The sequence below is a fragment of the Cucumis sativus genome, chromosome 1 (genome assembly GCF_000004075.3).
Source record: "Cucumis sativus cultivar 9930 chromosome 1, Cucumber_9930_V3, whole genome shotgun sequence".
NCBI lineage: Eukaryota > Viridiplantae > Streptophyta > Magnoliopsida > Cucurbitales > Cucurbitaceae > Cucumis > Cucumis sativus.
In genome coordinates this window covers 16,773,567-16,796,181 of record NC_026655.2, presented here as the reverse complement: position 1 = coordinate 16,796,181, position 22,615 = coordinate 16,773,567, and the positions used below count along the sequence as shown (strand labels likewise).

General features: G+C 34.1%; 2 protein-coding genes across 3 annotated transcripts; one reads left to right on the top strand and one right to left on the bottom strand.

Annotated features, from left to right (window-relative positions):
- The first annotated feature begins 7,693 nt into the window (after nt 1–7,693).
- Nucleotides 7,694–11,347, top strand: LOC105434485 (probable helicase MAGATAMA 3). 2 transcript variants are annotated; one of them, XM_031881722.1, is made up of 6 exons: nt 7,698–7,865; nt 8,485–8,654; nt 8,865–9,103; nt 9,678–9,930; nt 10,189–10,479; nt 10,949–11,347. In XM_031881722.1, the coding sequence occupies exons 2-5, from the start codon at nt 8,620–8,622 to the stop codon at nt 10,454–10,456; spliced, it is 795 nt and encodes a 264-aa protein (XP_031737582.1). In that variant the 5' UTR covers nt 7,698–7,865; nt 8,485–8,619; the 3' UTR covers nt 10,457–10,479; nt 10,949–11,347. The 2 variants fall into 2 exon arrangements, with proteins under 2 accessions (XP_031737586.1, XP_031737582.1); XM_031881726.1 differs by lacking the exon at nt 10,949–11,347 and having other exon boundaries at nt 7,694–7,865; nt 10,184–10,767.
- Nucleotides 11,348–15,722: 4,375 nt separating this feature from the next.
- Nucleotides 15,723–19,650, bottom strand: LOC101205385 (protein NRT1/ PTR FAMILY 6.2). The gene is made up of 6 exons (XM_011657989.2): nt 19,491–19,650; nt 19,268–19,373; nt 17,635–17,852; nt 16,999–17,543; nt 16,510–16,853; nt 15,723–16,424 (listed from the first exon to the last, which is right to left on the bottom strand). The coding sequence occupies exons 1-6, from the start codon at nt 19,491–19,493 to the stop codon at nt 15,898–15,900; spliced, it is 1,743 nt and encodes a 580-aa protein (XP_011656291.1). The 5' UTR covers nt 19,494–19,650; the 3' UTR covers nt 15,723–15,897.
- Between the last annotated feature and the right edge of the window lie 2,965 nt (nt 19,651–22,615).

Here is a 22,615-nt window from a genome sequence, read left to right as displayed (position 1 = left end):
TTTCAAGGATATGAAACGTATGAATGTCTCAATACATCCTTCGTTGAGCTCAATTTGTATATTGGTTCACAATTCTAATCACACTTAAAAGTTGATGTAAAATATTGAAAAGAGAGACAACGAGTTCACACCAATTTACGTGGAAACCCGAGTACCGGGAGAAAAACCACGATTGTTTGTTGTTATTATTTTCTAATGAATAAAACAATAGGTACATGGGAGAATAAATAGAGTACACAATGGAATAAAAAAGGAAAAGATTTAGGAAAATGAGGAATACATTCCCATAATCTTTCCATAATTCTAGGATTCTAACAAGGAAAAAGCCTAGAAAAAAAAGGAAAGAATTCCAACACTCCCCCTCAAGTTGGGACGTAAATATCAATGAGGCCCAACTTGCTAACGCAGAAGTCGAAGTTTGGTCTGAGAAGCCATTTGATAAGAACATATATTGAAAATTAGGTAGTCATCTCAACTTTAGAGAAGAGATGTGGAAATAAATGTTTCATATATTGAAAATTAGGGTGGCCTAAACGAAAATGCCACAACATACAATCTTGTTCAGAAGTAGTGAAATAGGAAGATAAGAGACTAGTCCTAGGAATGCTACTAGAAGAGGTATCGTCATCAAGGAGGTAGAGTCCCCTACTATGCCGGGCAGTGCCAATCATCCTCCCGAGCTCAAGTCCTGAAAAGAGACAGAATCAGGTAAGAATATTGCTTTGCAGTTTAACTCATGAGTGATCTTGCTTATCGAAAGCAAATTATAAGATAGTTTGGGCACATGCAAAACATTATGTAAGGAGAGCCCTGCACAAGGAGAAATCTTCCCCTTTCCAGCAATGGGGGCCAAGGAGCCATCTGCAATTCTAATTGTCTCGTTCCCAACACAAGGAATGTAAGATACAAAATGTTCAGAGGACCCAATCAAATGATCTGTGGCACCAGAATCCAGAATCCAGGGGTTCTTCCCATCAATACTAACAAGACCGAAGGAATGAGGTATACCTGATTGGACAATGGCACCTAAAGTGGCAAGACTGAGATCAGTTTGGTTTTTGTGTGGATCGGATTGTTGAGGAGGTTCAGCAGACTCACTCACATACGCCCGCCCTGTGTTCTGTTTGTCGTTGGAAGGGCGTTTCTTACTTCCTGGGGGACGACCATGTAACTTCCAACATTGTTCTTTGGTATGCCATTGTTTTTTGCAATGCTCGCAGACAGGAATTGGTTTTCCATTATGCTTGTCACTGCTACTGTTAGAAGATCTTGCACTAAAAGCAGTAGAGTCAATAGTAGGGGTTGCGGAAATATTCATAGCACTTGTGCGATCTTCCTCGAGGCGGATTTCAGAGCAAACTTCCATCAGGGAGGGAATCGGTCTTTGACCTAGTATACGCCCTCGAACTACATCAAACTTAGGATTAAGACCAGCAAGAAAGTCATAAATCCTGTCATTCTCTTCAATTCTCGAGTATTGTACACCATCAGTGAGATCACGCCAGACTAGTTCTCTGCATAGATCCATTTCTTGCCATATAAGAGAAAGCTTATTGAAAAATGATGTGACATCTATGGTTCCTTGCTTGCATTCATGAACTTGCTTTCTCAGCGTGTATAGACGAGAGGCATTCTGACGTTTTGAGTAAAGTGTCTGGGCTGTGTCCCAAATATCCTTGGCTGTTGCAGCAAACAATAACGGCTTGCCAATTTGAGGTTCCATACTATTGATCAATATGGATCGAAGAATAGAGTCTTCTGCCTTCCAATATCGTTCATGTGGGTCGCCCGGTAGGGGGCGAGGTATTTCCCCTGTCAGAAAGCTAAATTTTTGTCGTCCTTCGAGGACCATCTTTACTGACTGAGACCATGAGAAATAGTTGTTGCCATTCAACTTTTCTCCTGAAAGATGATACATGGAAGACTGAGTCACCGTATTAGTCACATAAGGAGAGGATACATTAGGGAACGAGTTTACCGGATTCTCAGAATACATCGGTAGAGTGGATGTCGTCCCTAAGGTAGCCTCAAGTGCTGCTATCTGTTGTCGAAGCCCTTCCAATTGTTGATGAACTATTCCCGAGGAAGCTTGCACGTTACGGTTGGAATATGCCGAAGATTCACCAACCTCAAATGTTGAGTGAATTTGAGAGTTTTTAACATCGGGATGGTATCTAGGATCATTGAGTGGCTGGCCATACAGATTTGACGGCAGAAGCGGTGGTAGCCGATTGGAATTAGATGGCAGAACATAAATCGGGGCGTGGGGAGCAATATAGGCCGCGGACGAAGAAAAGGGTTGGACAGATGGGATGGTCGGCACCGTCTGAGGAAGAAAACCAGGCGCGTGGTGGTCCGGTGACGGCGCGGACGACTGCGGTAATGACGAAAAATTATTTTCTGACGTTTTCTGTAGTTGGCTTAATAATTCGTCCATGGCAGCACTCATCCGAGCATCGATGGCAGCAGCTACGGCAGCACTAAAATTGATGGCTGTCCCTTATGTTTGATTTTCATAAGTGGTTTGGTTTTTTTGGGTTTCTAGGGTGTTTTCATTGTCCCGCTCTGATACCATATTGAAGAGAGAGACAACGAGTTCACACCAATTTACGTGGAAACCCGAATAACGGAAGAAAAACCACGATTGTTTGTTGTTATTATTTTCCAATGAATAAAACAATAGGTACAGGGGAGAATAAATATAGTACACAATGGAATAAAAAAGGAAAAGATTTAGGAAAATAAAGAATACATTCCCATAATCTTTCCATAATTATTCTAAGATTCTAACAAGGAAAAAGCCTAGACAAAAAAGGAAAGAATTCCAACGTAAAGAGTAACTAAAGAACAAAGTATAGAAACTACCAAAGACCTAATTCTAATTTAAGATGTTAGCACCCAATTGTTCGATGAATCTTGAAAATAAGTTAAAATTTCAAAAAAAGAAAAGGGGATGCAGTACAATAAGAACTAATTTTTAACACAGAAAAATAGAACCTATAATTAGAAACTGTAATCAAAAGGATACCAAAAGTTTCCAAGCACACATTCAACAAAAATCTAAAATGCACAAGATAATTCCAAAAGACCTCGTTGGAATTCAAGATTACTTCAAAATTTAACTTATAATAAAGTTCAGTTTTGAGGTTTTTAGAATCTACTTAGAATGTATTTGTATACTAAAATTACATGTAAAGATAGAAGAAGAATCTACTAACATGAATATATTAGATATAAAGAATCAAATAATGAAGCCTCGAAGGTCAATCTGTAAGCCAATATTACAAGAAAGGAACTTCGACAGGAGGACTGATATATCCAATAAACTTGTGCCATTGGTTTAGGTAAATTTGCTCTCCACAGTGTAACAAGTTTTTGGTTTATGAATTACTAAGTCAATTCCTTGTTTTTTACTTAACATTTAAGAAAGATTGTGGGTGGTGAATTAATGATTTCATTGAAAGAAGAAAAACTAGTGGTAGTGCACTAATCTATAAAAAGAACTAAATTGGAAAGAAAATCCAAGTGCTGAAGAATAATTGAAACAATGAGCTTATTTTTGCCAAAGAGAGAAACAGACGTGAGCCTTTAGAGATTCTTTTAATAAAATTAAACGAAATTTTCATGATTTGTTTTGTACTCGCTTTCGGCCTCTACACATCTTTTTGTGTAATCTTGAGGTGGGAAGTTTTGGCTACATTTCTTGAGAGCTTTCTTATATTTCTTCCTGTAGCTGTTTCTTGGGTCCTAAATTGTAGCTGTTTCTTGGGTCCTAAAGTGCAGCTGTTTCTTGGCTAGTCTTTGTTAATCCAAATTAATAACCCAACTGTCACACTCCACCCCAAGCATCGGCTTGCTTGGCTCCAGACGCGGTGTGATGTCAGCTGATGTCGTTTGTCTTCGGAACAACCTCAATTGACACATGACTTTAAAACATGAAACATTCGACATCAAAAGTCTTTTAACTAACTTGAAATACTTTAAAACCGTAGTGCAACCCACTTGAAATCTTTTATAAAATAACGTAGCATGGATAAAGAACAATGTATAAGTATTTAGACAATCACATAACTATTTTGAAACAAAACAATATACTTGTTTAATGAAAACTAAGTTAGTCTGACAATCGTAGATTCAGCACACGAAGATCCACAATTTGTACCTACAAATTGGAAAAACATTTTGAAAGGGTAATTTGAAAAACTTAGTGAGCAATGGTTTTATAGAACAAGTTTTCATAAACGTTTTATTATAAAATTGAAGCTTGAATACAGTTATAAGTAAACAATCATAACATGAAACTTATAATATTGGCATAGTTTTTCGAAGACAGTCCTCCATAGCCACAGACAATATTTACCCATTTGTTCGAAGACGGAATAGTCGATGATTAGCTAACCCTCCTCATTTAAGGCATAACAATATACCCTTCATGATGACCCATAGTTAAAAATAGGTTCGTCAACCATACCATGAGTATGAAGTTAATCACATGTATATAATAGGTCTCATGGAATATTCGGGCATGACACAAATATATTTGAAAACATGAAATATTTTCCTGAAAGTATTTAAAATATTTCCTTGAATTCATGAAATCATAATGTAACCTGAAATATGATTTCAATAAACATTGATCAATAACATGGTTTGTATAATAATTTGAGATCATGTTTAACAAAACATTTTACTTGTAAAGCTTGAAATTATTGTTCAAAAAATACTTTGGAAATCATGATGTTATTCACAAGCTATTGCTTGTAGAGCCTGAAATCATGTTTAACAATATCATTTAGAAATTGTGGTGTTACTCCCAAACTATTGCCTGTAGAGATTGAAAACATGTGCTAGCCTTGCAAGAGGTGTTGCACACATGTTTTTCGCTTACCCAGTGCCCCTCACATTTGGTGCTCTTCGCCCACCGTGCATTGCGCTAACCTCTTACGACAGTGTCATGCGTGTAGCCTCAGCGCGCGCCTTGCTGCTCGATTGTGTCGTGACCTTGTCATGTGCGTGCAACCTGACCCAAAATAACCTCTATTGACAAAATGTCAAACCCTTCTTGCTTGAATATTTACAAGGACTAAAATTGGTTTTTAGGTGAAGTTTAGAGATTTTCGTTTTCTTGTTGTTTAGGATACTGGTTGAGCCATCCACGGATTGGATTGTCTGTTGCTTGTTATGAATACTTACCGAAAGCTATGACTTTTTATTTATTTACCATTTATATGTTTTATCATTGAAGGCCTTGATGACAAACACTAATGGAATTCTGAACTTGTGAATGTAGTTGAAATCTCTCCAAATAAAAATCCAAAGCTAGAAAAGGAAAAGAATCGTACGAAAGTTGGAACGTGCTTTAATTTTGATGATTATATCAAACATTTTGAATGACTAGAGTGCTTTATTTCTTTTGTATGATGTAAATATGAAGATTTTCATTATAATTATTGTGGTAAATATTGTTGAAATGTGAATTACATCTTTTTTTCGCCTAGGCAAACGACTTCTATAAGTATGTATGATGGTTATAATATGATTTTGCAATATTATTTGCAAAAGAAAATTTAAATAAAAAAAGTTCGTTAACATTAAAATCCATCATTGTTACGATGAATAGTGCTCTAGTAAAAACAAGAGGCTTTCAATAATGGATCTAAAATAGCTATAGAATATCTTTTATAATGTTTTTTGATTGCTATAAAACTTTTATAGTACATTTTAAAATATAATGAAATGTTTCTATCACCATTGAATTAAAACTATCATATATCAATTTTCTATGGTGCTATTAATATCTCTACAAAAATGTTATGGAAAGTCAAATACTACAACGACAACATGTATAAAATGCTATAAAAACAATTTTATAGCATTTCTTCCATATCATTTTTAATGCTATTGAAAAGCTTTGATAGCGCTTTTTCATCGAAATAAAAATGCTATCAAAACTTTTTAATAGCATTTTCATTTCGCTTTATGAAAAGCCTTTATAGAATATGTTCTATCACAACAAACTTTTTATAGCGTTTTTATAATATTGTAAAAACGCAATGGAAAAGTCATGAACTCTCAATAACATGGACTACGGTAGTATTTCGAAAATGTTATCGAAAGTCTATGATAACATTTTTTTATGCTATTGTAACTAAAATTTCCTCTAGTGCATATAAAACTAGTGGGGGTGGGGGCCTTCCATAAACTACTTGGAATGGGGTTATTCTAGTAGATGAATGAAAAGTGGTATAATACCATAACTTGCCTCATGACATACACTTGTGCCATTTGTTGGGTTGCTCATTGCAAAAAAAGCGTAGTTAAATCTCGAGACAATGATTTACTCGCTCAGTTTGGCCATTCGTTTCGGGATGAAATGTGGAACTTCTTTTTAGAGACGTAACCATGGCCAAAAATAATTCCTTCCAAAAATTACGTAGAAATTTTTTTTCACGATCTATGATGATTGAGTTCAGGATCCAATGCTTACTAATCACTTCTTCAATGATTTTTTTAGCAAGTTTCTTTAGTGTAAATTGATGCTTAAAAGGGTGATAAAATGAGTCATTTTACTCAAATGATCTACTACCACCGTGATTGTATCAAATTCCCCTAGCTTTGGAAGTCCAACTATAAAGTCCATCATCCAATCTTCAAGGATTAAGTTGGGTAGAGATAAGGGTAGTAAAAGTTCAGTCGATAAAAGAGCATCAGTTTTGTTCCTTTGTCACAATTCACACTATTTTACATACCTTTTTACATCATTTTTCTTACCAACCAAATGAATTTCTCCATTCATTCTCTTGTAAGTTTGAAGGAATCCTAAATGGCCCCTAAAATAGAGTCATGAAAAGTATGAAGTAGTGATGGAATTAAAGCCGAGGTTTTAGAAAGCACTAACCTTCTTTATAAAGCAAGCAACCAACCACTGATTTATAATTAGCTTTCCCTTCCAAATCGATCTGGAAGGGAAAGCTAATTATAAATCAGTGGTTGGTTGCTTGCTTTATAAAGGAAGGTTAGTGCTTTCTAAAACCTCGGCTTTAGAAAGTGTTGATTACGTTTTAGAGTTCCTCATCTTTTTCCACCTCCTTCCATAACCATCTCAATATCAACTAGCCCTTGGGCAGTCATTGTATTTAGCTCCACTTCGTGCTTTATTTGGGATAGAGCATCAACGACCTTGTTTTACAACTCGAATTGATTCAAGATTTCAGAGTCATACCCAAGGAGTTTAATCAACCACCTCTAAAATTGGGGTTGGACTTCCCTTTGTTTTATTAAGAATTTTAAAACTTTTTGGTATGAAAATATAGTGAATTTTCTGCTCAATAAATATTGTCTTCATTTCTATACTGCCATCAATTCTCTCTCATATATGGACTTGGCTTGCACACGTGGAGACAATTTCAGACTAAAATAAGCAATTGGTGGAGCATTCTCTTGTGATAATCACTAGAAGAAAAACTAGCTTCTATGACAGTTCAATGCAATCCAAATTAAAGAGAGGGAAGAAAAAACTGTCGTAGAATGTCAAAACACGCGTTTTTGGCAGGATAAAACGTTGTTTTCGGATTCTACCTTTCTGTGATAGTTATTTGATGTCATTAAAGTAATTGATTTATTTAAATTTATTAAAATATAACTTAATTTTATATTCCAAAAAAGAGAAAACTCACACGCCCTTCTCTAAACCGTCTTCCTCTTCAACCCTCACTCCGCCGACCAGACCATCAGACGAACAACCACCGTCGATCTCTGAAAATGTCGTCGACCGTCTCCCAACGTTGTCTATCACTGCAAATCGTCGCCCACTGTCCATCTTTGGAACCAAACGCCCGCCGTCGACGTTGGAGACATTTACTAAGGTTAGGTTTTGTTACTGTCTCTGATTCTTCTTCTTCTTCCTTTCCATTTCTTTCTTTTTGTTTTTTTGTCTCTGTATTAAAACTTATTTGTTGAGGAACACTAGTTTTGATTGAATTTTTTTAGGGTAGATTTTGTTTTCCCAAAGAGATGAACACCAGTCCATATTAAGCCATGAAATTCTTTGATTGTAAAATCTTCACCAAAATTTTTATAATTATTTTTGATGGTGTCATTCCAATTGTTTGTTAGTGCCGATTTCTTTGCAATCTTCAGAATTCTTTTCTTTGTTTTCAAGAATTTGTGTAGGTTGGTAGAGATTTGCACTTGTGAAACAACACAAGATTTTGTTATAGTTTAAATCTATAAAAATTAGAGAATCTAACAAGTGTGATTAACGATAACAATCTGAGGAGCTTGAGAGGGTAATTGCATCCAATGTGTGTGGATCATTATTTAACAAATATGAGGAGCTTTTGATGAGAAGAAATAATTGCATTGTAGTTTTGAAATCTGTTCAACAATCCATGGATTTGCTTGGTCTTCCACAAACTACAAATAAAAGAACCATTGTGAATTTCTATTTTCAGAATGCTTCATTGTTCTTTTGCACGGTTTCAGGTACGTTTAAGTTGTATTTGAAGTCATTAGAGCCATTGAAGGCTTTGGTGATTGATGAAGCAGCACAGTTGAAAGAGTGTGAGTGTGTTATTCCAATGCAACGGGCTGACATAAAGCATGCAATCCTCATAGGTGATGAGTGCCAATTGCCAGCATTGGTTTAGAGCAATGTAAGAAAGTTTCTCCCTTTATTTAATCATATTTGTTTTAACATATATTGACACTTCGATACACATTTGTTAAACATGATAAATACCTTTTGAACACTCACGTACACATATGGATAACCTAAACATTTCATAGACTTAAAATTCTCATACCCTATTTGAGAGGCTAAGCTCATTGGGGCATCCAAAACATCTTCTCAATGTGCAATAAAGAATGCATCCATCCATAAGCCTTTTCCCAAACTCAAAATTCTACTCAAGTCAGATCTCAGATGGTCCTAATGTCAAAGCTAAAGCCTATGAAAAGACGTTTCTTCCCGGACCGATGTTCGATTCGTATTCTTTCATAAACATAAATGGTGCACGAGAAGAAAAGGATGAAATTGGACACAGTTTGAAAAACATGGTAGAGGTTGATGTTGTGCTCAAAATTGTTCATTCTTTGTCTCAAGGTATAATATTTTCTCTATTTGATCTTTGTTTTCAGTTTGGTTACTTATGTGTCAGGTGAAATTTTCTCAAATTGTTATATACATTATTATTTTGCTATTTTTATGTAAATCTCTTTCGTTTTCTTAGAAGCATGAAAGCATTTCAACTTCGTTAGTGTGTCTTTCACATGTGTGTACCATACATATCGAATACTTTAGTTTTCCTACTGCGTTTGACCCTAAGATACTAAAGCCTAAATGTATAAGACCCTTGTTGGTGGAAAAGATTTTATCTCACAGTAGTTGTAGGAAATCAAAATAGTACTAAAATATGTTAGACATATATTTAATGCTTATTTCGTACTAAATAGACCGTAGATAAAATAGCAAAACTAGAGAGTGAAATACATGGTGTGTCAAAGTAAAATTTGAAATATATTGTTAAATTGCAGAACTCATAGACTATAATTTTTCATCTGTAAAACAGTATGTCTTCTAAAAACATGCATGTCCATGTTGTGCCCATGGCGTGTCATCTTGTTTCATGTCGAATCTTTAATACATATATATTTTTTAATATAATATATGTTTGTAGCATGTGTTGACTCAAAAGGAAAGATGAGCATTGGTGTAGTGTCCCCATATTCAGCTCAAGTCGTTACCATTCAACGCAAAATTGGGAAGAAGTACAATTGTAATGGATTTAATGTGAAGGTGAGTTCAGTTGATGGCTTTCAAGGAGGGGTGGAAGATATCATTATTATTTCCACTGTTTGGTGTAATACAGGATCGTCCATCGGGTTTTTGTCGAGTAATCAAAGAACAAATGTCGCACTTACAAGAGCTAGGTAGCTGCTTTCTAGTTTCTGTATGCTTACTCTTTTTTTGTTCCTTTACTTCAACATGTATAATTCAAATTAAATTAAACGCAGGGTGAGTTTCAAGTTGTTTATTTGGAGTGAAAGGAGCTTTTAGCTCATTAACTAAATGAAAACAATTTTCAAAATTAATCATCATATGATGTTTTTCTAATTTATGATTTTTTCCTTTCGATTGACCATTATAATGTATTTGAAAACTAGTCCTTTTCTTTGACTTAAGAGTAGGTACTGTTTGTGGATATTGGGAAACATCAAAACACTGTCAAAGAGTAACTCGGTTTGGGAAGAGTTGGTTATGGATGCCAAGAATCATGGCTGTTTCTTCAATGCTAATGCCAATGCCATAACCAAAGACATCCAACAGATAGTTCCACTACTGGATTATTTCAACTCCAATGATGAAGGAAGAAGCTTGGAGATAATGGAGGGAAAGAACGTAGAAGATCATGAATCCAAGGCCAAGAGGCTGCTGCAGTTGTTGTGGCAAGATTAACTTCATAAAAAATGGAGATGGAGGTATTCTTAAATGCTTATATCCCTAAAAATGACTTCAACACTTCTATTTATGAATTTCATGAGAATTTCATGAAGCCACTGGGCTGATTTTAAATTGCTAGGATGATCAACCTGCTGGGGAAGGTAACATTAATCTTGTTTTGTTTACATTTGAACTACTCAAATTTCTATCACATAAAAATTATCATTCATGAACATAATAAAGTGGATTTTAAAGATGTAGAAAATGACTTTTGTTTAGTGTTTGATTGAACGGAAAATTTTGGGTAAGTTCTTTCTTGTAATATTTTTTTACTTTGGTTTTAATTTTTTTTCTTTGAAGAATGTTGTTCCTTCCTTGTTCTCAATTTTTATCTACATCATATTTTTGTTTTCCTTAGTATTTGAACATTTTTGTATTCGTAGCAACCTAACTTTGTTGTTTCTCTTAGTTTGGTTGTAATTTGAGTATTTTATATTTGGGGTTCAGGAAAGGCAGTATTTGTTGAAGGAATTCCCCGTGAACTGGTTTCTTGTAAGAAGTATTGTAAAGTTTTGAAGGTTGGGTTGTGGTAATGGAAGCACCGTTATTCAAATCTTGTTGTAACCTCCAACGTATTCTACTTTTCCTCTACTTTACTTCTTAGTCATGTTCCTCAATTTTGTTTGTTTTATTTTTTTTTAGAAATTTAGTTGATAAATATTGTTTGTGTTTGCTTTGTGCTTGCTTATATGAGATATTATTAAAAAATCTTATCGTTGAAATTAATTCGAAAGTAGAGAAAAATCAGTGTCAACTGGAGGAGTCTTTTAGAACAGAAGAATAAAAAGGCAAATGTTATTGAATGGGCTCTTAAAGCTTCCACGTTTTCCATCTTGCTCTTTACATTTTACTGTTTAGGTTAGCTTCATATTCAATAAAAAAAAATATATAGAAACAATATGAACGTATTCAACCAAAGTTTCATTATTTCTATTGTTTGTAGTTGTATAGATATGTGGTTGTGACATTGCTTTCTTTTTTTTCCTGTTTCTTTTGTATTACTTTATTTTACAGCAAGCTAATTTTAAAGGTGTCAAGTGTATTTTGATGTATTTTGATTTTGGGGAAGAATTCAGATGACAAAAGCATCAAGAAGTCGATCGTCGGTCTGGAAAGTTAGTGCTAAACATTCAGGTTGATTGTTACAATATAAATCTCTTATTTGTTAATGTCTTTTCCTTATCTTATCCATCCTCTTTCAACATATCTTGGCAACTTCATAAGCTAACATTGATTGCGATAGACTATAATGCTAGTGATTCTGATTCAGATGAATTGACTCGTGATTCTTAATCACACCAGTGTTGTTGATTTCTTTATGTCATGTCGAAACAACCACTTGTATCTCCTCCACGACATGTCGTTTTAGAAATTTAATTAACTTGTAATTCTTTGACTTTATGTGTGGCATCAATTATTCTTTCTTGTACATGTGAGAGAAAGCATGCATAGTTTATTGTTTGTAGTCATTCCTTCTGTCATCAATATTTTTGCTTATGCTGATTTTTTTTTTTGCAGTAATTTATGTGTTCTTTAGGTTTTATGATTTAATTGTTATGTTGTTTTCCTGAATTTATAGGTTGGATATGCTTCACCTAAGTTAAAGTTACGATTCAGATGGTCGTATCAGGTACGATTTTCTCAAATAATCCCCGGATTTTTGTTTTTCGCTCATTAACTTGTCTAGTTTGTTACTGAATTCTACCTTCCAATTCTACCAATAATATTCAAGCAGGTATTTATTTGGATTAAACTTGCTCTGAGATAAAATTTCTATGGTTGGGCTGGGATGCAGGGGGAGGAATTCATTAGGTTGTTATTAGCAAATACCACTATTTGTTGGGCTGTGATGCATATTGTTGCTTAAAAACTCTTTCTTCACTCAACAAATTTTATCAATGCTTTTAACTCATTCCTCCATTTGTTCATGGAATTATGTAATGATGATTTGATGTAAATCCTTACTAATTAAGAATCTTGGCTACAATCTTCTTGGCTTGACATTCAGCTAAGTTAAAGTTAATTGTGAAATCTTCATTTCTTTCATTTAGAGTTCTCTTGGCATATCGTTAGTTTAGTTGATATGTTTGTTTGCTACCATTCATTATTGTAGTTTTTCACCATTCTTCACTTGTGGATTGTTTGGTAGGAAGTTTTGTGAGATAATTCTTTGTGGAATGACTAGGTGATTGTTAGGACAGTTCTTATGCAATTTTTGTATGCATAAGCAACCTTTTTCTCCCCTTCCCCCATGATTCTTTTCAATTATGAAAACCTGGGGTAGCTTCTATGTTTTCTTTCCTCTTCCCGTGATTACTCTTTTATGTTTTCTTTCATCATCGTCCCATGTTTACTCTTCTATGTTTTCTTTCCTCTTTCCATGTATACTCTTGTGTCTTCTCGTGACTATATTTCTATATCTATACCTTTTGTTCTTCTTTTATCACAACTTTTTGGTGCACTTTTCACCTTCTTTGAAAACACATTTGAATCCTAAGTCATATTTAAAAAAATAATAATAAAGCTAGTTGTACTCTCTTGTCCTATGATGGATGCTTATATTCATGTTATCTTTTAGGTTCAACTGGAGTCGACAACTTCATGAGTTTACTGTCAAAGAACACTTTCAGAGACGAACATTCTCGGTTGGTCGTTTATGTTTTAGCAGAAAATCTTGTTATATGTATTCTGATGCAATTTAAAATATTTTTTGATTAAGGGCTAGGATTCCGTACTTGTAAATTGTTGGAAGTTGATTGGAAATGTACGAATATTATAAATTGTATTATAGCGTATATATATTAAAGTGTCGGCTATTTTTTACTATATGGGTGTCAATATTATAAATTCAAAATTGTCATTGTCAGCTATATTATTGTCATTCAAATGGTTCGTGTAATGGCGGAGTGGCAAAGAGAATAGAAAAAAATTGTAGTAATTGAGTAATTTGCAACAGGAAAAACATGTCGTAATATATGAATTTGTGACAGTTATTAATTGTTGTGAATACCAAAACAATGACAGTTTTTTTTACAAAATCAATTGTCACGATTGCCCTATCTTTAAAAAAAACTGTCGTCGCGATTGACATATCTGTGACATTTAAAACATGTCACAATAAACGAATTCGCGACATTTATTTAACTGTCGTTAATACATAAATGATGATAGTTATTTATTGTCATAAAATAAAATATGACAGTTATTTGATGTCGTAGAATTCTAACTAACGACATTTATTTTATGTCATGAAATAAGTTATTGCGACAGTTTTTGAAAAGTGTCATGGAAGGACTTTCCATGACTCCCGCTTCTATGACTGAAAATAACTGTCATGGATTTTGTTCGCGACAGTAAATAACTGTCGTCGTAGACCATTTTTCTACTAGTGATGAATACAACACCTAACCTAACCCCCGAAACGTTTGTTTCAATGGTAAGTGGTATTAAGAAATCTGGAAGAGCTAACATGGGGGGAGATAAATCATGGCCTGGTTCAACTGTTCAAAGGCATTAGTTGCTTCTTCACTCCATTTAAATCCTTTTTTTTTTTTTTGTAGTAGTAGTAGTTTAGTAAGAGGTACAACAATGTCTCCATAACTTCTTACAAATCTTATGTAGTAACTGGTAGAACAAAAAAATCCCCTCAATTCAGATACATCCCTCGATTGTAGCCAATTGACCATTGCTTTCACCTTTTCACCGTCCGCCTTTACCCCTCTTCTCAAAATCCAATGGCTCAAATATTGTATTCAAGAGAGCCCAATGAAACATTTCTTCTCATTGACCACTACTACAAAATTTGGATTACTTGACGTTTTAAAAAGCGTTAATACTTGACATTTTAATACATGACCAACTCAGTGTCAAGTAAATCTATACTTGACGTTTTAATACATGACCAACTTAGTGTCAAGTAAATCTATACTTGACGTTTTAATACATGACCAACTCAGTGTCAAGTAAATCTATACTTGATGTTTTAAAAAGCGTCAAGTAATCGACTGTCATGTATATAGTTTCATTACTTGACGCTAAAATAACATCAAGTATTATATTTCTTGACGTTATTTTCGTGTCAAATAAGAGAGTATACTTGACTTTTTTTGCATTTATCATTTTCCATTTTCTATATTACATTCATTCCAATAAAGGCAGATTGATCAACAAAATAAACTCTCCAACACCAACAATAATTTCATTCTTCAAGAGTAAGTCATATGTACATAATTTACAATAATATACCAAATTTACAATATTTATATACAATACAACTCAACTTTTAATAAACACAACACTTAACGAATTCACGCCAAGGGTAGGTATGACATTCATCATGTCTCTCTACAAACTACTCTCAATTCACGCCAAGGGGAGCACGCTTTTGATGTACATGAGAAGATCGATTGCCTCCAAGATATTGTATGAGTATTCTAGATTTCACTATGTACAACATGAAAGTCTTCTATGTTGAGGTTTGTACAGTTGATCAATATCATGTACTCATAAATCATTTTATAAGGCAATATATGATCTCGTTCTTTGTATCGAAGACACTCAGATGTAGATGTTGTGTCATCGAATTGGATCGCCTGTTTTTTATGTTTTGATTATTATTTTGGCTTTGTTTGTTACTTATGTTGTTAGTCTTAGCACATTAACTTAAGTCATCAAGTTAATTGTGTTTCTTTTTCAAATTGTCCACCAAATAATTGTCATTAATTTCTTAAGTTAGGCCTTCTATTCTACACCAAAATGTTGCCGACGAGGAACCTAGGAGATTGCCGGAGAAGATAGAACAATTGTCAAAAAAAATTTTACAGAGATGACATTGCGATTTCGGCTAGTCCTTTTTCAGTATGTACATTTGCATATTCTTCTTCTTCTTCTATATTATCCATTGTATTCTTCTTTTTAGTTAGAGAATAATGTTTGGAACCCCTTTTCCATGTTCCAAAAGGATTTTGCAACTTTCCAGCACGACCATTCAATATTCTCCAAAATCTTCATATTGTGATTTGGTCCAACTTGCGGATTCCTGTTAGTTTATGAGGATATGAAAATTCTACACTATAAAAATCATTTGCGAGTCGACATGTCAATCCAATAGTCTCATATTCTAAAATTAATTGAGATCATAATAGTTAACTTCATGGTCTGGAATTTGATTACCCCTTAACCCCCCCAAAAAAGTTGGGTTTGAATCTGATGGAAATTGGAATTGCTAAAGAATGAGATTTGTGGTAGTGATGAGTGAAACTGGTAATACTTTATACATAAAGCATCTTACACTCTCAATCCAAACTTCAGCTGATAATTTAGAATGCAGGGGAAAATCGAAAGGAAAGTCAAAACATTACACAACACTTTGGTTTGTTTTTCTTCTATACTTCCCATTAGCATTTCTCTTCAGCCAAGTTGCCATTGACTATGCCATTCTTTTGGAAGTCTTTGCGTTTTTGTGGCATGTACCATATAACACATACCAGAAAAGCAACAAAGTTTATGATGCTTAGTATGGTCAATAGTCCATAGAAGCAGTCAAGTCTGCCGTAATTTACATTGTCTGCAAGCCAACCTTCTCCATCGTTTCCTGTCACCCTTTTCACAACTGAAACCAAGAAACTACTGATGAAAAACCCGAGGGATAGTGTTGAGAGGAAGAGACCGGTACTCATAGTTTTCATCCCTTTGGGGGATTTGGTTATGAAGAAATCAAGTTGCCCTGTGTATATGAAGGCTTCACCTGCCCCCACCAAGAAAAATTGTGGGATCAATAAGAACACACTTATCGGTAGGGTAGTTGTGTCGCCGCCGACTGCTTTTGCCACTCCCAGCCTTTTACTCTCAGCCAGTGCCGCTGCTGCCATTCCAAGTATTGATAGGACAAGGCCTATGGCCATTCTTTGTATGTTTGTGAAACCTGTAACATAGGAAGATAACTATTCAGGATTCTTTGAAGAAATGTCTATACAAATAGATCGGTATTTAGATGGATCTGAATTTACCTTGTTTTCCTTTCCATTTCTTCCAAAGAGGCATGATAAGACGATCATAAACACCCAAAGTTATTAATATGGCTGCTACAAAGAAGACAGTGAGAGAGCCTGCTGGAATCTGGAAAGATCCAATTGATCTTTCCATTGTGGATGCTTGTTGAACTGAGAATGTGATCATTTGGGCATATGTAGTCCAGAAGATAATGGTTGTGGCCCATATTGGCAGCAATCTTGCCATCATTTTCACCTCCTCCACTCTCGTCACTGAGCTTAGCTTCCATGGATTTAGAGCTGAAACAGCACCGTGTTTCTCGAAATCGCCTTCTGCAACAATTGCAGCCTTGTCCAAGAATCTATGCAAAAAGGAATCACCAATCAATTTACTTAAATAATTTTTTTAGGAAAGATTGATTTCGTGAACTTCACATGATGTTTGTTGTATACTATGGACAAGATTGATTGAATGATTTGAAAATTGTAGATGATCAATGAACTTACTGGAATTGTTTTGTGTGCTCAATTCGTGAAGCTTGATCAGGAGAATCCTCATAAAGCAAACCAACATTCTGAGGAAGCTCCAATTTTCTCTTCTTGATTGCAGCAGCAATGACTTGTAAAATATGAACTACAGGGCTCCCCATGCTCTTCTTGTATCTGTACCTCTTAGTCCCCGAAAGGAATAACAAAATCGCGCCAAGCATCGAGACGGAACAAATCCCGTACGCCCAACTTCGACCCACTTCATCTTGAATATAAACCAACACCGTGACAGCCATCAAAGTTCCAGTGCTGATAAAGAAGAAGAATCTGTTAAAGAAATAGGCCATCTTAGCCTTTTCTTTCTCATCTGTATCATCAAACTGATCAGTTCCAAAACCCGAAATGCTTGATTTTAAGCCACCAGTCCCTAAAGCAATGAGATACAGAGCTAGATACAAAATTCCCATTTGAAATCCATTTGCTTCCTTGCAGGTTTTGGTGCCATCGCATGGTGGAGGACGAAGCTGTGGTAGTTTTGTTGAAACTGCAAGTGCAGCAGTCCCCTGAAGTGCCAAAATTTAACCCATTGTTACTTACTATCTTTAATTATATGTGAAGTTCATGAATTGAATTTTTAGTTTGATGAACATATACCAGTGTTTGAATGAGGGCAGAGATGAGAATAGTGTAATATCGACCAAGGAAAGAATCAGCAAGAAAACCACCAAGCAAACAGAGGAGAAAGCAAGTTCCCATGAAATCTGTAACAATGTTGGCTGAAGCTGCACTGGGCAAATGCATTACCCCACCCAAGTAAGTCACAAGATTCACTGCTATGCCCATTGTTGATAGCCTTTCACATATTTCAATACCTGTAAATTAAAAACTAATTTATGTAAAGCTTAACACTTCTTATGATTCAATATTTGTAACCAATAATTACCGTCACTTTTCCTTTTGAAAAGAAATTACAAAGCAAGAGTTTTAGTTTTTTCTTTTTAGTAGAAATGAGAACAGGAAAGTAGAATTAGAAAAAGGTACTTTACGTTGGCCTAAAAGAAAAGAACACAGTAAGGGTAATTCCACTCTCCCTTTGGTCCAAATATTTTGTAGGTCCCACAAATAAATAAAAACCGTCCATTTTTATAATTTATTAGTTCTTTTGTGCTTCCGACTCCATATCTAATTAATTCTCTTAACAATTCTCAAAACTAAACAACTTAAGTTCTCTTTGCTTAAGTTTACATGCACACTACTTAGTTTATATAAATTTTAGAATAAAAGAACTGCGATCTAAGATTTTTAAAAAAAAAGGATTATATAGTCATGTTTTAAAGGTATGTAATTCAATCATTTATCCTGACAACAGGTTCTTAAACATTTACTTATTAATTTAATCTACAACCAAAAACAAAGTGATCAAAAAGGCCACATGACATTGAATAGTTATTGATTGTGATGAAGTGACATAAGATTGTGTCATTAAATTCCATATACTCACAGGAAGGATAAAAAAAACGTCACTAATCTCCTATCTATACTATGCACGTACGTCCCTCTCAATTATTCTCCTTTTTAAGTTTGGAGTTTTGTTGTTGGCACAGAATCTGCTGATCAAAACCTTCATAGAAAAGCCAAAAAAAAAAACCTCCCTAAACCAATCTTAAACGAACCTCTCCCTGCTTTCTATTTCCTCAGCAAAAAAATTTCATCACTATTATTTTTTAGGGAAAAACGCCGAGAAAGAAACATATCCAGAAAATTTTATAGTACTGTATTACGTAGAACACTAGGCTTTTTCAAATTTCTCAGTTTTTATATCACTCTGTGAAATAAAAGGAGAGAGAGTAATTTGAAATATCATTTGTTAGTTGGCATGCATAATATGAAGATGTTAATCATAGTTGTGTTTATTAAATTATTAAAGAAGGTTCAAAGCGAAAAAGTTGAACCTTTTTCTTGATTCTCTTTTTGAACAAAATAGATATATAAAAAAGAAAGGCCTTTATGGAATCAGAAAAAAATATAAAAAGAATCAATCGCACTTTGATGAGAAGAAAAAAAGACTTGGAAGTTGCATGTGCTAATTTATCTTTGTACACTACAGACGATTGTAAATTTTTAATATATATGTGTGTATATATTTATGAATTGTTCTTGTTTTTATTTTTATTTTTTACTATATACCAGAGACAAGAGTGCACTTAATCATTTGCGATACTTAGTTTAGGTTTGAGTATTAAATTAGACTAATGAAGTAATAATGAATAATACATAATTAAGATACCTAAAATAAGAGCAGCAGGAATCCAACCACCAGTCTTAGATTTATCTGCTGGAAAACCTTTGTAATCCACAGCATCAGCTACTGTCCAACTTAGCTTCTTCCCGTCCTAGACCCAAAAAAGAAAAATTCAAATTTTTAAAAACACCCATTTAAAATAAGACCAAAATGAAGCTAAAGAATAAAATTTGAGTCATTTTTTTGTTAAAAGAAAAAAAAGACCAACCATTTTTGAAGGTTGAAAAATATGGAGAAGATGTGTGCTCAGTGAGATAGAAGCAAGGGTGTGTAACAGAGGAGATGGGAGTTTGTTTTAAAATGGTTAATATTGGAAGTTTGAAATGAGAGTGTTGTTGATAAAAGAGGAGAAGTTGGGTGGTTTTTATAGGCAAAGAATTGTGAAATAAGAGAATTAAAAAAAGGGAATCCAAAAAGCAGGTTGGGGAGAGAGGGCAGAAAGGGTACTGTTTTTTGTTGTTGATAAAAGGCAACAAAGGATTAGGTTGATAGCATTTAGTGGAAGTTTCTGGCCCTCATTCAAACTTTTCTTCTTCTACTATCTCTCTTTCTATTTTTTCTTTTATATAATATATTTATGTATAGCATATAGGGTAATTTATAAGGTTGTTTATTATATTATTTATTCAGTCTTTGCGTCTTCTAATATAAGTCTTTTGAAGCTTTTTAACATGGAACATCTCTAGTGGTTGGAAATTATTGAATATGACCTCTGCATTGGGATTATTATGATCACCTTGTTCATTCTAATTTGAAAACTTAACTTTTACTTTCTTCTCTTGCATACATATTGCTATCTATTACCGAACAACACTCAGTTTTAGACAACGGTACAAACAATACGTATGTCAAGTAGGCAACTTACAAACAAATAGAAATAGAAAGAGATATACAGTGTGCAATAACTTATTTGGTGGAAGATCACAGATCATAGTGTCTTTTCAATAGACTTCTTCTTCAGTGACTCACGTGGATAACTTATTCTTCAGTTTTAACTTCAGTTTTTCTTAAATTTGAGTTCTCATCATTTTCACAACAATAAAACGCTTCTTCAAGTTTTGTATGAAAACCCCTTAATGTAATGGTACAGCTTGGACTCTGTCGTAACTTTTAAAGCTTGTCGGATAATGTTGTACGATAAGCTATAATGGGATGAGGTTTAGAGTATGAAGTATATACTAATGTTACAAGTTTTTCTATCTTAGTTCAAGTATATAAACTTAAAAATAGATTTTTTGGTAGTCCAGAGTCGAAGAGAGGGATTTGGCGTTTATGATTGATGTCTAAGTTGAACTTTTGGCAAAGAACAAAAATAAATTATATTCAGAGTTTTAATTAACAAATATATTTTATGAGCAATTATTTACTCTAATGAATTTCTGCCTTAGTGACATGAACGATGTTTTTGCAAGTATATGCAGAGAGAAGTGTTGAGCAATCAAGTATAAAGTAGACAAAAAGTGAAAGAATGTGATGCAATGAATATCGTTAAAGAAGTTTTCCAACATTCTTTTCAAGCCATATGTATTAGTAACGTTGATGTGTCAAACTGTTAGCTAATTAAGATAAGCTACCTTTCTACGCTTTAATGCCTCAAATACTCTATTTCCAAATGTTAATGATGTAGTTATGCACGACAAACTTATTCTTAATTAACAAACTTATTCTTAATTATTTTTAATATTACTTTCATCTTCTTTTGATTTAACTAAGTCTTAGTCACTTATTCTTTCGAATAGTAAACTACCTATAGTCACTTAAGTGTTTTATTGACATCTATTTTCCAGCTAAACAGACTAAAGTTTATATACTCATGCACGCCCTTTTCTAAATACTAATCCATCTTCTCAACTCATTACATGCGAGATAGCTACTCAATATGACAGAGAAGAAGACGAATGAATTTAGAAGTGATGGTGTTATTGTTCATATTGAAAAATATAGAGAATTTCTCAAATCCTTAATTCAATAATACAACACAAAATAAATACAAAGTGGAAGATAATATTGATGTCGAGCTACCGATCACAATTTCTTGTTCTCTTTGGGTTCAATGGTCAATGCACTGCTTTTCTATTTGATTTTTAGATGAACGGTCTATAAAAGGGATAGACGAACCTTGACAAAGGTTCCTTTCTTGTGATCTTGATCTTCATGTCTTCTTTGGCTCGCGCATGCATCTATGTATATATAAGCTTCAATAAGTATGGCCTCTTTTTGTTTGTCCTCCATAAAGCACATTTCCTTGGTTAAGGAGGAATATTATTTGCACTGTCCTGAGTCTTTCCATACTATTTTCGTATTTGCAGGTGCACCAACATTAAATAACTTGGACCCATACTCTGATGTCTCGTGGGATTTCACAGTATGCGTTCAAATTAAATCTCAATGTCTAGCGGACATTTTCTTGCTTCCTCAGCGGTTTATCATGCACTTCTTTATTTCCTCGAGTTCCGTTATATGGTTTCATCATTTGATGATTCTGTGTTGCTTCTTCTATGCGATCAGTTTTGCGACAACTTGTTCCTTAATAGAAAATGGAAATTTGTATAATTTTCAAGATTTAGGCTTTGCAAATACATGAACGCATACTTTCGCAAATTTACATAATTACAATGTCAATTTGATGAGATATCTTTCCTTTGATTATTGGATAAAAAGGAATAATAAACCATACTTTCTCTAAATGTGAGACCCCTTCAACTTCACAAACAAAGCATATAAAGATGGGGATTATTTGTACACAGTTTTCCCCAAAATCTTACGCATGCTTTTCCAAAAACATTATGGTAGGTGAGATCTTCCCCAAATTTTCTATTCCTAATCCAAATTTCCAATCAATTGACGTTCCCCGCTTTAATACCAGCAAATCCCTATAATATAGTCCAAGCTGTTCAGTGGTGGCCACACAAGTCTAATAGCTTCTCTCTGAATGTATATTGAAATAGAAATACCTGAAGGAATCTATAGCTACGAGAATCAAATACTGAATTGGGGATTGAGATTAAAATATATGGATAGGGAATTTGAGAAAGTTTCATGCATACTAAAAAAAGATTTTGGAAAGTTTAGTAGTCCATCTTAGTCTTTGTCCTAGTTGGTATTCGACTGAAAAGCTCGAGAAAATTAAAATGTACAAAATGAGCCATTAAAACATTTGCCCAAGAAAGGTGTTGGGAAAAATTTTGAGTTCTACTATGACAATTTAAAAAGTTTGAAAGTCTATTATGTAGTACCATAATATATTTTTCAAATATGAAGACTAATATACCAGTTAAGTTAAGTACTAGATACAATCTTAAAATCTTAATAACCCACTAAAAGTTTTTTCAC

Coding starts and splice junctions, on each gene's coding strand:
- LOC101205385 (XM_011657989.2), bottom strand. Junction 17,853..19,267: donor TCCTGCTGCTCTTATTTTAG/GTATCTTAATTA, acceptor TTTAATTTACAG/GTATTGAAATATGTGAAAGG. Junction 16,425..16,509: donor GAAATGGAAAGGAAAACAAG/GTAAATTCAGAT, acceptor CCTATGTTACAG/GTTTCACAAACATACAAAGA.
- LOC105434485 (XM_031881722.1), top strand. CDS start 8,620: ATGAGTGCCAATTGCCAGCATTGGTTTAGAGCAAT. Junction 9,104..9,677: donor TGTTCATTCTTTGTCTCAAG/GTATAATATTTT, acceptor ATATGTTTGTAG/CATGTGTTGACTCAAAAGGA. Junction 9,931..10,188: donor GTCGCACTTACAAGAGCTAG/GTAGCTGCTTTC, acceptor ACTTAAGAGTAG/GTACTGTTTGTGGATATTGG.